At 27.7% G+C, this 13,748-nt stretch overlaps 2 protein-coding genes and 1 long non-coding RNA gene across 4 annotated transcripts; 1 reads left to right on the top strand and 2 right to left on the bottom strand.

Moving 5' to 3' along the window:
* Positions 1 to 357: 357 nt before the first annotated feature.
* Positions 358 to 898, bottom strand: LOC143146218 (uncharacterized). Its single transcript, XR_012991854.1, has 2 exons — positions 641 to 898; positions 358 to 518 (listed from the first exon to the last, which is right to left on the bottom strand). It is a non-coding gene; the product is annotated as an uncharacterized LOC143146218 (long non-coding RNA).
* On the top strand, positions 755 to 10,784 carry Beta-man (beta-mannosidase). The gene is made up of 16 exons (XM_076310313.1): positions 755 to 1,405; positions 1,637 to 1,752; positions 1,894 to 2,541; positions 3,197 to 4,180; positions 4,261 to 4,576; positions 5,891 to 5,920; positions 5,984 to 6,130; positions 6,240 to 6,388; positions 6,450 to 6,652; positions 6,720 to 6,981; positions 7,070 to 7,796; positions 7,860 to 8,288; positions 8,414 to 8,625; positions 8,719 to 8,940; positions 9,019 to 9,294; positions 10,025 to 10,784. Exons 1-16 carry the CDS (start codon positions 1,321 to 1,323, stop codon positions 10,037 to 10,039), a joined length of 4,821 nt encoding a protein of 1,606 aa, XP_076166428.1. The 5' UTR covers positions 755 to 1,320; the 3' UTR covers positions 10,040 to 10,784.
* On the bottom strand, positions 9,488 to 13,580 carry LOC143146213 (transmembrane protein 245). 2 transcript variants are annotated; one of them, XM_076310298.1, is made up of 9 exons: positions 12,847 to 13,580; positions 11,770 to 12,747; positions 11,517 to 11,681; positions 11,233 to 11,431; positions 10,953 to 11,137; positions 10,774 to 10,874; positions 10,673 to 10,690; positions 10,290 to 10,592; positions 9,488 to 10,191 (listed from the first exon to the last, which is right to left on the bottom strand). In XM_076310298.1, exons 1-9 carry the CDS (start codon positions 13,360 to 13,362, stop codon positions 10,008 to 10,010), a joined length of 2,649 nt encoding a protein of 882 aa, XP_076166413.1. In that variant the 5' UTR covers positions 13,363 to 13,580; the 3' UTR covers positions 9,488 to 10,007. The 2 variants fall into 2 exon arrangements, with proteins under 2 accessions (XP_076166413.1, XP_076166414.1); XM_076310299.1 differs by lacking the exon at positions 10,673 to 10,690 and having other exon boundaries at positions 9,489 to 10,191.
* Positions 13,581 to 13,748: the final 168 nt, after the last annotated feature.

Raw genomic sequence — 13,748 nt, 5'->3', positions numbered from 1 at the left:
AGAACAAAGCGATTCATATTACTTGAAACAAATTTATTAAAATACATTAGAATTGAATATATATTTTTAAATTTTATTAAAATATTAAAATTTTTATACATTTTCTATGCTACAATATTATACTTATTCTTATATTTTAGGGAACTGTTCTAGGTTTACAGTCGAGTAACTTCATACAGTGTTCCCATCTTAAGTGTGCAAAAAAACTTTACCTTAAATGTAAAATTTTATTCTTACTATTAGAGAAGATCCTTTTTCGCGATACGTCATTCGATCGCTAGTACTGTGTATGTTGTATAATATGATTCGAGTTCAAATACCGTATAAAATACAATACTAAGAATAGATCAAACTTTTTTATTTTTCACTTTTTTTACGTACAATTCTTTTTAACATTTTCGTGACATTTTTCTGATTAAAATAGAACCAAACATTACATAATTTGGGTACTTTTTGACGAACAATCTTTTGTCGAATAGAAGATTTAGGAGATTTAGGAGATCCGTAAAATGCTGTAACTGTAGTCGAATGAAAACGGGTGACGTAAAACATCAGTTTCATGAAAATCAAAATAAAAAAAATATTTAGCAGAATTTGTATAAAATATCAACCGTACAAGGAAAACTGACGAAAACCTTACCAATATATGTGTAGAACGTCATAAATAATCTAAGCATATTGTTTTTAATTTTTGAGAAAGATTTTGACTTGATATTCATCACGTGAGATTGAAGCTACACTCAATTAGTTTAATAAGATCTCTAAAAGAATTTTAAATGTGGAGAAATCGCAGTCTAGAAATAAATTCAGACGATGAGATTATTATCTAGGACTTAGATCTATAGCCTATCAGACCAAACAAATGTTTCCCACTCCAAGGATCTTATTTAACTTGTTGAGCAATACATTCATAATACAACAATTCTGTTTGGCCTGTACCACTTTGTTAGGACCCCGCTAGAATTTGACATCCCTACATTGGCTATGTACGTTTTGTTTTCGGTTGTACATGCGCACAAAATGCAGCCTTCTGCCAACACAACCTTCGATATCGATATTTTGTAAAGTGAGACGTAAAAACAGTGATGTTGATACTCGAAGTTGTTTCAAATCGAGAGTTTACTATGACCCCTTTCGGTGAATTTGTACTATTTACTTTTAGCGATGCGTATATGTGTCATTACGAAGGCAATTAAGCAGTGATGTGGAAATATTTGAAGCTGCAAGTATATACAAACTTTAAGGTTAAATTTCAATTTGTTGAGTATAAGACGATTTATTGACATTTACTATTTTGAACCTACAAAAATACAAGAAAACATGTCAGACAGTATGGAACGGGATAAACCTGAATTATTAACAGCCAAAGAAAAAGAAGAAGAAGAAATGAAACGGGAGCTTCTAGGTAATTGAATATGCTCTGAATATTGTCAACTGCATAAATTCTGCATAAATTCTTCTTTTTAGGAACATTATTAATTTATTTAATTATAATTTTAATTTCCCAGCAATATCGATATATCAACTTACTTTTAATATAAGTTTAAATACTATTTCGATAAAAGCTATTTTATTCCTTTGAAGCATAATGAATTATTTTTTGATTTTCTTTCTCAAATGGTTATTTATCTTACAGATATGAAAATGTATGAGACATGGTATACATACAAGGATATGAAAGAAATCTTAGGTTTCATTAATGAATCAAAGGATATGGCAAATATGGGCAATGATGAAAAACATGTACAGGAGGTTAGTTTATTGTTAATTAACAGTTACTTTATTAATTCTGTTTAATATTTTATATATTAGAAATTAGAGTTGAATATAGTTTTATAATGTATTAATATATATGATTTTATTATAAACATTATATGATGTTATGATTTTCAGGAATTATTACAGTCTTCTAATATAGAGACCTCAGAAGTGATGCCCAAGACAAATTTAGCACAAAAATTGGAAATACAAGAATATAGTGATACATCTAGAGTCATACATCCATATAGATCTAATCATACATCACCCATATTTGATCAAATATCCACTCATAGCCATAGCAGCCCGGAACCAACAGCTTCAAGTGCTGAATCAAGAAACTCTACATACAGGGGCAAAAACTTGGACAGTGACAACATGTTTGATAGATTACATGATACTCTAGATATGAGAGATAGTTATTCTCAGAACATGAACAGATATGTTTCATTAAAATTAAAAAACTCCTTGCAAGACTCTCATAGTATACGTAATGCGGAGACAAAGATGGACGTACACTCTGAATGTGATCAAAAATTGGATCGATGGCAAATTAATCCACTCGATGCATATGCTAGTGAAAATGATGTGCCTTTGCAACAACCAGAACGACCTTTAGTGCAAGATCGAATGCCATTTAGATTATGCAAAGATGTACAAACATCTGAAACACTTGAGAAATTACTGCTGGCATTGAATATTCATTTAAAACAAACAGCAGAATTGTGGCATAGTTGGCATCGTACTGCTGATTCTAAGTTTCAGTGGGGGTCACCCATTCAGGTGGGTACCTCCATACAATCCATTTCTTACAGATCATATCGTTGATGGATTTCAGGAAATATTCTGCTTTTTGCATACATATGTTAAATGTTCTCAGTACGACATTGTGCCATGGAAAATTAATGTTGAATTGTATTCACACGCAATAATCAAGTCTTTGTTTTATGTATTGAAATTAAATTCAAACTATTCATATTTTTGACTTAGAAGATTTTGACTATGTTTTTCTACAATTAAAAATATGTAATCATTTATTTATATACAATTTTTTTTGCATAAATAGTATTTAATGTTGTCTTCTACAATTAACGAATATGATATTTGTTATTAAATTTAACATACATACATTATACGTAGCTTCACTGTCAAAGTTTTTTATATAAGTATGAATTTTGTTAAAAATAAAGTAATTCGAAAAAAAATTAATACTTTATATACAAATAATTGAGCCTTGTTATCTATGTTTCTTATGAAAGTTGTAAAAATTGCATTTATACAAACACATGTATACATAAATGTTTATTTAGAAACAGTAATTAAAACTGTAAGCTACAAACAATTTTTGAATAAATCGTATTTCTGTAAAAAAAAGAGAATAGTTGTCCATTTCATTCTATCTAATATAATTCTAATCCTTCTTTCAACATTTCTATAGGTGGGACATGCTAAAAGTAGTTCGGACAAAAAAGCATTAACAAACATTAAGACTGAAGAGAATCAAATGGAATGTACAAACAAATATAACAATGAACGACCTAATAAACGTAAATCGACTGTGGTTTTTTTTACTTCTAATGCAACACATTCCAGCAGTGACGAAGATGAAAAAATAGTTAAAAAAAAGAAAACCCAGCCTTATGAAGAGTTAAGCAAAATATTACGTTCTCACAAAGGGACATGTGTTACAACAAGCGAACAAAATAAATATTCTGATAATACTAACAATATTAGCAGAAATTTTGATAATATGGAAACTAAGAATTTGCAAATGGAGCATAAAAAAAAAGAATGTTTGTCACCTGAATTACTTCCTATATATTCAAGAAAGATTTCCCCTCCAAATCCTAGAAGATATATTAATAATAAGAAAAAGTATAATGTTAATATTCCTACCAAAAGTGTAACAGCACATAATATCAATGTGGAACAAAGTGCCATAAATTTAGTGCCCAAAGAGAAAAATGATATTCTCACTGATGAAGAAATTCTTGTAGAATTAGAGAAAGATAATACTAATGTCACTATTAAAACAATGTCAAAGAATACTGAAATTAAACCACTACCAGTGAAAAGTCTTTCACGTAGAATAAAAAATGAATGTATGATTTTGGAAAAAATTCAAATTGAAAAACAGAAAAAAATAGAAATTATAAAGGAAGAAACTCAGAAAAGGGAAAAAGAAGAAAAAAGAAAAAGGGAAGAGTTTTATAGAAAACAAATAGAAGAAAAACAAAACAAGGAAAAACAACAAGAAGAAAAAGAAAAATCCAGAGAAAAAAAAAGTGAAAAATGGAATAGTGTAGTAGATATGAAGTTTCGGAAAAAAAGTGGTGAAAAATGTAGAGAAAAATTATGTGGTTTACGCGAACAAAATGAAAACAAGATGTTTGAAATCACAGAGGAAAATAACTTGTTTCAGGTAATGAATTTTTATGAATTTACTCTAATGATATATTTTAACAATGTCTATGTATTTCATGTATTATTCTTTTTTCATAGAATAACAGTACTTTAGTAACTAAGAAAACGGAAAGTGTAAAAGATAATATAACAAATAATATAAGTTGTCCCATTTGTAATCAGTCTTTTCCAAGTGATAAAATAGAAACACATGCGGCGGAATGTGAACAATATACAACAGATAATGAAGATGAAAATAATGCTAATTTGTTTGAAAGTAAGATAACATCAATATGTGTCAACAGTGAAGTTTTTGAATGTGGTGTTTGCTTAATATACAGAACAACTAATCATGCACATTACGAAGAACATGTTAATAATTGTCAACAAACACGTCTTGAAGAATCGTTTCCTGGTAAGAATTTTTATATATTTTCTTCAGTGGTTTCTACAAGCTAGAATTTTTTTGATTGAAAGTATTGAGTTTGTATACTATTCACAAATTAACAGTAACATCTTTTTCAGAATATACAAGTACTGAAATTGATAATATTCTTAACTCACCTGTCCGTTGTTATCGACCAATTAGTGAACAAATTGATTCAGACATAGATTATAGGAGACAATTTTCATCAAACAGTAGAACACAAATACATTCCAGTAAAAAGAGGAAACATTAATAAATACTGTTTCTATCTTTAAATAGCTGATGGTGTATATATGTATTTATAAGTTGATAACAAAACTACATAGAAAGGATGGAAACGTATAATAAACAAATTCTTAATTTTTCAAACTAAATGAAAGCAAAAAAAATCAGGTTATAATTTCAGATCAATATCTTTTACATTTATTGTAACATTCCACATATCGTGAGCGTTTGTCTATATTATTTTATTACAAAGATATTTATTCCTTTACATTAAAATTAAAATAATTCTCATTATTTTTATGTAAATTATACTAAAACGAGAATTATAAAGGAATATTCTTGATATATTGTACAATGAAAATTAATTTAAAAATGCGCACAGTAAATCAACTGATTTAACAAATCATAAGTTTATATTAAATAATACACATGTGTTTATAAAAATTAAACATATAATTGTACTAAGCATTTAATTTCAATTATTGTAAGTCTTAAATTTGTACTGTATAATAGAATGTATTTTTATAGAAATAGGTGTTCTTGTTTATGAATAAAATACTATATTTATATGTTTTATTTTATTTATCCTGAATTACGTATAAATTATTAAAATTACAAATTGTAACAATTCACAATAACTTAAATCATATAATTTTTATATAATAAATATTTACATATTTTTTAATTCATTAGATAAAAACACTTAGACTGTTACCAAAGTTATAAACCTAAATTACTTTATTTCTAACTGATATGGCAATAAAATATTTAATATATATAGTATAAATCTACATCATATCATATTAAGTCTTATTTATTGATGTAAATGCATTATAAAAACTAAAATTATAGAAACAAAATTATTGTATATTATTAAACTGCACTATCTTGAAACAAATACTATGAAAATTTATCAGTTACTATTAATTGTAATTTTAATTAATGACATTGTATTATCTATAACCTTATGTGGTCCATGGATAGGTATTTTAAATAATTTCAATGAAACTTTTGTCAAATTTGTTTAATCAATAGCAATGTTATTAATGTAAATTCATATATAATCCTCTGATTTAGGTAAAATTACAATTGATAAGTTTGACCATGGTAAGCTTAATCTAACTAACAATGTAAAATTTAATAGTTTTTAATAACGTAATATTTTTACAGAAATTAAATTTCCTGCAACTGTACCAGGAGGAATTTATACAGATTTAAGCAAAGCAAATATTATACCAAATAATTTTATTGGAAGTAATGATGTTAACAACCGTTGGGTTGGTAATCAATCAGTTACTTATACTAAAAATTTTTATGGTAATTAAATAAATTTTTCTTATATTTTTTAATGTAAAATTTTAATATCTTTATACAAAGCAATTTCTATGTTAAAAAAAAAAAACGTTTAAAATAAAATTAATTGCAGTAAATAATACCTTGCTAAGTGCTCCTAAGGTGATACTGGTTTTTCATGGTTTAGATACATTTGCTACAATCTTTTTAAATGATCAAGAAATTGGGAAAGCATCAAATATGTTTTTACGATACACATTTGATGTTACAAAGCACTTGAAAGTAAGCAACTAACATCCTTAAATATCAGAAGTAAAATTACTTGTTGATATTACTCTTTCAGGAGGAGAATTTATTAACAGTCTTCTTTTCTTCTGCTGTTAAAGAAGCTAATACTTTATATAATGAACAAGCATTGAAATACATTGTTCCTCCAGTATGTGTTCCAGTCACTTACAAAGGAGAATGTCATGTTAATCATATAAGAAAAATGCAAGCAAGTTTTTCATGGGATTGGGGTCCAGCCTTTCCTTCAATGGGCATTTGGTACTTCATCATTTTTTCATAAAATTTGTCTTATCATTTAGCACATGTTAATGGAAATATATTTTAGGAAAAGTGTAGAATTAATTCCAATAAATGAAATTTTTATCGCGGATATTACCACAGATGTTTTTAAAGAAGAGAATTTCTGGAATATTACAGTAACAATATTTCTTGATGTTACATTGCATAAAAATGATGAACCTACACCTTGCCACATTTCGTCTGTCCTCTATGTTAACAAAGAATTAAGTATTAGTAATTTCAGTACTCTTGCTTTAAAGGCAAAGGATACTTATGTGAGAACATCTATCTGCCTCAAAATACCCATGGTATGTCAGTAATATTTAAGCACAATAATGTATATAAATTGTTAACTAAAGTATATTTTCAACCAAAAAATCATATTTTGCATTATAGAATCTTGTACATAAATGGTGGCCAAATGGTTATGGCAATCAAATTCTTTATTCATTGACTGTAACTGTAGCCACATCTAATAATGTTGAGCAAAAATTAGTGCGTATTGGTTTTAGAACTGTAGAACTTGTACAAAACTCTCTTAAGGAGGGATTAAGTTTTTATTTTAGAATAAATGGCATTCCAATATTTGCAAAAGGTAGCAACTTCATCCCAGCTAGCATTTTTCCTGAATTAAGTGCTAAGACAGATACAATTAAACATTTACTAACATCAGCTAAAGAAGCAAATATGAACATGCTTAGAGTTTGGGGTGGTGGTGTTTATGAATCTGAATTATTTTATAATATGGCTGATGAATATGGAATTATGATTTGGCAAGATTTTATGTTTGCATGTGGAATGTATCCCACTACAGATACATTCCTTGATTCAGTCAAGAAAGAAATTGTACAAAACGTACAAAGATTAAAAAATCATCCCAGTATTATTCTTTGGGCTGGAAACAATGAAAATGAAGCAGCTTTGTATGGTAATTGGTATGGGACTGGTACTGCACAAATATACAGAAGCGACTATATTAAACTTTATATAGATTTGATAAAAAAAGAAGTAGAACAATTGGATTCTACCCGTCCTTTTGTAGTATCTAGTCCTAGTAATGGATTATACACAAAACGGTATAACTATATTGGGGAAGATCCATATTCAAAGTTATATGGAGATGGTAAAATATATTTTTTTAATTTAAATATTTTAATAATATTGATTTAACAAAATGTTGTTTTAGTTCATTACTACAATTACTTCAGTAATGGATGGGATATGCACCAATATCCACGTACACGATTTGCATCCGAGTATGGATTTCAATCGATACCATCAATTAACACTATATTACCCGTTACAGAAACAATTGCTGATTTGAACTTAGATAGTAATTTCATGAATCATCGTCAACATTTACCATTAGGAACTGCATTTCTAAAGAGTCTTATTTCAAAGAATTTTAAAATTCCTGAAATTCAAAACAGTGTGAAAGATTTTATCAATTTAATATATTTAAGTCAAATCAATCAAGCTGTCTCTGTAAAGTTACAAACAGAATTTTATCGTCAATCTATGTCTACATTAAATGAAATTGGAGAAGGAATGACAATGGGTGCTTTATATTGGCAATTAAATGATGTTTGGCAAGCTCCGTCATGGTCTTCTATAGGTAATTAACTAAACAAAAACACAAAATAATTATTATCATTGCATGCTTGTAATAAAATACCACTAAAAATAAAATTATATATTTAAATTTACTTCAATATTACTAATCATACTATTTTTTTCCAGATTATGCTGGACAGTGGAAAATGCTACATTATTATGCTAAAGACTTTTTTGCACCCATTATAGTCACGTATTATGTTGCAGGGACTGATCTTGCAATTTATATTGTTTCTGACAAGTTATATACAATAATGAATACTACTTTAGAAGTAAATCTTTATACATGGAGTAATATGAAGCCTGTACAATCACATATTCACTACAATATAACTATAGTAAGAATATAATAAAAATATATACATAGATTATATTCATAGAAAAAGGAGAAATGCTTTTATATAATCTATTTATTATTAATATTTCTCCAGAAAGCAAATGCAGTAACTACCATTCATGATGACATGCTCAAACATTCATGGATCTTAAATTCTAGATTACTTGATGAATGTCAGTTTAATATCACTGCAAAATTCAATTGCATTACAACACTTACCTTAAGAGATAAAACTGGATCTCAGATAGCACCAACAAATTATATATATCCAACTAATGCATTCAAAACTATTGTCTTGCCAATTGCAACTATCTCTGTGAATATACATTTAAATCTGCAAAAATAACCAAAAAACATTAAATGTTCTTGTTTAATACAAAATATTTTATTTTAGGTAAAAATGAACGATAATCACTTACCTGGAATATATTCCAATTATCCAGATATTGAATTTGAATTAATGACAAACAATATAGCACTTTTTGTATGGTTGGAAATTGATAATATTTGTGGTCGTTTTTCGGAAAATGGTTTCCATATGTTTGAAAGTAAAAAACAGATAATTTTTTATACATGCGAAGTAGTAACACCTAAAGTGTTCAGGGAGAAGCTAAAAATTACAACACTTTCGGATATTTATAATCCAATCAAAGAGGGTGCAGATTATATTGTAATTAATTAAATTTTCTCAATTAAATACGTCTATTCAATGCTTAATAGTTTATAATTCAATTTCACATGTTCCTTTGTAAAAAATATTTGTCATGGTGTAAATAAAGTTCAAATCCAATAAGAAGGACGAGTATGATAAAAATTATGCTAACTGTTAACAACATTAAATTTGTCATATTACGCGAATTAAAAATATTATCCTTACATTAAAAGAATAAATTATTACCAAGTTTATTGATCATTCTTTAGATACACAAAAAATTTTCTTTTAAAACAAGATCTACTATTAATAATACTGAAGTTAGTTAGTATGTTACATAAAATATGAAACAAGGTTTATTTTTTATTAATTTTAAAAATACAAACAAGGTGTTCGTGAAATATCTTATGAGGAACTGAGGGTATCAAAAAAATGTTCTTAACAAAAGTTGTTTAGTAGGGGCTAAGCGGGACGTTACATAGTATACAAGAAGCTTATTATTTTTCAAATATTTTGTGTAAATTTTAGACTTATGGAACAAAAATTTTGAGTTTAATGCTGTTTTACATTACAAGCTTCATTTAACACATTTGTAAAATGTTATCACTTAGCAGAAACTACTATAGCATTAAATATAGCACATATTTATATTAAATAAATATAAATTAATATAGCATTAAACTTAAAATTATATGTACATACATATAATATATACATGCATTTTATCTATATCAACGTTTAATCTCAGAATACGTGGATATAACTTCTTCTGAAGGCGAGTGAAGATAACGACGACTTAAATTAATTGCTACCATAATACAACATAGTAATAAAGGCCCAAAAATTGCACCTTCTATTCCTAAACAAAAGATTCCACCTACTATGGAAAGACCTGTAAGATATGGATGTCCACCACTAAAATAAAAAATGTTACATAAGTTAAGTTAAAATTAATAATAAAAAAAGATTAAGATTCAAAGATATTTTGATTTGAATTTAAATAATCATTATACCCTTTGATTTCTTTGTAAAATTCCGTTACAACAATGTTGTAGGGAAGAAAATGGAACATGAAGAATAGAATAGCCATCATGGGTCCACGACTAAACCAGAGTTCTAATGTAGCTGGGATACAAGCAAAGTATGCGTCCAAAAATGGTAAAGCCCCAAATATTGTTGCAAAAGTTGTTGGTAAATAGACAATTTTTACTTGAAACATATTGTGTATAAACCATGTCCACATGCCAAAGAAAGAAGCAAGTTTAAATGTTGCAGCAAATACACCAATCACTGCTTCTTGTAAGTCCACAGCAAACCTATAAAAAGGTAAAGTAATAGATTTTTCTAATATATTCATTATTTGACAATATTATTTAATTCTTTCAATTTCACATACCCCTCAATATGAAGAGTGCTTGTTAACAAAAGAATAAAGTTTATGTACAAGCTTATATTATAATCCTATAATATATACTAATATGAAATTAAAAAATTTACCTATGACAACTAATGGGACTGAATACAGTAATCAACTCAACAGGTTTATAACTCTTATTACTAGAACTGAGAAGATAAAAGAGTGTTGTGAAAAACACCACCTAAAATAAAACAAAATTTTTACTATTAAAAGTATATTAAATATTTTAAAAATAAATGTTTCTTTTGCTATTATTTACCAAACTGAGAGTAAAATTAAGTACTGCTGATCCACTCATGAGTACAATATACAATAATTCTGTGAGAATTGTCAGTATCACAAACATGTTGCCTGTAACGATATTCCAAATGGAATCTAATACTGACATAAAGGTTCCAATATTTTCTCGTATAAAGTTTTGTATGCTGGTCATATTAAATAATTCTATATACAAGAAAAGAGATGTAAAACATAATTGAATACATTTTTGTAAAAGTTGTATTCAAATTTGTTAATTTAAAGTGGGTATAAGATCTTACGTAAAGGTGTTTTTCCAAAGCTTTCTTTGACACTTTCCAATACTGAATAGGCTGCTGTAACATCTACAACAGTGCCAATTTGATCAGAATTTTCATTAGATGTCATCCATGCTTGATAAAGCCTATCCCAAAGTTCCAAAATTTTCTTTTCTGTATGTTCAGACTTTGCAGGATCTAAATCTTTTAATAAACCTTTTACCTATGACACATTATATGTTATTACAGAAAAATATTTTACAATTACAAAAATATTTACTTCTAATTTAAAAATATATGCATCTTACTCCATCAGAAATAGCACTTCGTCCATATGTATAAATATTATTTAACACACTATTAATTGAATCTTCCCACTGGTCTGGTAGCCAATCAATGCCCGAATCACTCATTAAAGACGAATCAAGTATTTCCCCCGTAATTTGGATAAGATACATAGTTTCTCTACAAACCTATTAGATATTGTAATAATTCATAATGATAATTAATGAACGTTTAGAAGATTGTTTAGAACATATGTTTATGAGATATTTAATTTACCTGTATTGTTATAAAAATAGATGCACAAGTAGTAAATATAAGCAGTCCAAAAATCACAGCAATTGTTGCCACTGCATCAACTGAAGCTTTAAGTGCTTTTGTCAATCTTTCATCGATCATAATTCCAACTTTGAATAAACCTCTGACATTAGCTGGTAAAAGGGCTTGGTGTCGTTCTGTACACCATGTCTTTATAACTTGCATAATAATATTGCATTGATTTTTTATCATTTTCCATAATCCAAAATAATTACCAAGTTGTTTGATAATATAAAAAGCTGTAGAAATCATTAAAATATATATTATCCACTTCTGTTTCCACAAAAGCATGCCAATGCAAGCATAGAATGCTCCATACATATATTTATCAGTATCAACTTTTTCATTTTCTATATTTACAGATATTCCTAATTCAGTTTTTAGACTTCTTAAAAGATAACGATCGCGTAATGTCATATAGCTACTAGAGGGTTCATTATTTGCAGATTGTAATTTGTGACGTTTTGGATGCAAATTAGCATCATCATCCAGTGACATTGATTTTCTATATACTTTTGTATTAAACTTAGAAATGGCTTTTGTGGTTTGCTTATCTACATCTCCTGCCTGAGTATCTGTAACTTCTTCATTAACCGCATCTTTTACAGATTTTTCACTTTTTAATTGAGGTAATGTATCCTCCTGGACATTAGTGATTAAGTTATTTGTTAATGCAAAACATGTTGCTTCCATGAATGTCATATATTTGCCTTCAAATTCTTTATTTTCCATTATAAGTATTACTTCATAAATAAATCCTACTAGGCATAATATTTGCAATGTTATAAACACAGGAACTTGGTAAGCCCCCAATATGTTAGAAAGATATAAACTAATTATGAACCATATAACAAACGAGGTATAATAAAAATTAATACAATTATGCGGTGTCCAATAAATATACAATACAGATAAATATGCAATAAGTAAAACAGCAATCTGCAATAATAACAAATGTACACAACATTAATATATCAATATTATATAGGCATAAATATATAAAGTTAATATTTAGAAGTTAAAATATCTAATAATTACCGTATAAATATTGCATGTTGTTATAAAAAATTCAAAAATGGTATTGAAACTCATACATATCCTCCATATGAGACAACTTAGTATAGTAGGTGTATAATAATATAAACCAACAACCAACGTTCTCAATAAAAATATACCAGCAACATATTTAACGTGTCTCCATAGAAATGATCCTAAACTATCAATGATATTGTTCAGTATTTGTATAGGTAATAGTGTTAAATTTATAATCAGTGGTGTACGAGATGCTTCTGTTTTATCAAACCACGATTGTACAACAGTAGTCAATGAATATTTGAAGGGGAATAAAACAGAACCGCATAAAAGAGCCCATATCAAGGATTTTATGAAGGGACTTAATATAATATACAGTCCATAACCAGCCGCCAAAACAAGGCTTAAAAGAAAGAGTGCCAGAGCATTGTAAATGCTTTGCTTTAAAGCTTTTTCGTGAGCTGCACTAAAGCCTGACAGCATTTTAAAGAGGTTATCCATTGGCAATCGCGTACTATCCATCGAGTATACGTAATCGACTTCCCTTTGGTGCGCTTACTATTTAATTTTGAATTTTCCTGGCATATCACATCTTACTAATAAGATGTAAAAGTATTAAAAAAATTATACTTGTTTAAAATTAATACGAATTAAGAAGTAAATACGAATGAGTCATAAATACGGATAATGTTATGCAGATGGGGTGTTTTACGCGAAACCCCGTGCTGCATATTGCACACACTACCATGTATGACTGAGGTCTATTGAGAAGAAGAGAAAGTGAAATGATTGATACTGGAGTAGATAATTTGGTGTAGTAGATACTTGAAAATTATCTCATTTTAAAGTATATTGTGTAAAATAACAAATAACAAAACAGCTTATATATATAGAAATTATTTCAAATT

The sequence above is a fragment of the Ptiloglossa arizonensis genome, chromosome 4 (genome assembly GCF_051014685.1).
Source record: "Ptiloglossa arizonensis isolate GNS036 chromosome 4, iyPtiAriz1_principal, whole genome shotgun sequence".
Taxonomy (NCBI): Eukaryota; Metazoa; Arthropoda; class Insecta; order Hymenoptera; family Colletidae; genus Ptiloglossa; species Ptiloglossa arizonensis.
The sequence above is the reverse complement of the archived record's forward strand: the minus strand, read 5'-3'. Positions and strand labels throughout refer to the sequence as shown.

Coding starts and splice junctions, on each gene's coding strand:
- LOC143146213 (XM_076310298.1), bottom strand. CDS start 13,362: ATGGATAGTACGCGATTGCCAATGGATAACCTCTTTAAAATGCTGTCA. Junction 11,138..11,232: donor CTTTGGAAAAACACCTTTAC/GTAAGATCTTAT, acceptor TCTTGTATATAG/AATTATTTAATATGACCAGC. Junction 10,192..10,289: donor TTTTACAAAGAAATCAAAGG/GTATAATGATTA, acceptor TTTTTATTTTAG/TGGTGGACATCCATATCTTA.
- Beta-man (XM_076310313.1), top strand. CDS start 1,321: ATGTCAGACAGTATGGAACGGGATAAACCTGAATTATTAACAGCCAAA. Junction 2,542..3,196: donor AGTGGGGGTCACCCATTCAG/GTGGGTACCTCC, acceptor ACATTTCTATAG/GTGGGACATGCTAAAAGTAG. Junction 4,577..5,890: donor TCTTGAAGAATCGTTTCCTG/GTAAGAATTTTT, acceptor CCTCTGATTTAG/GTAAAATTACAATTGATAAG.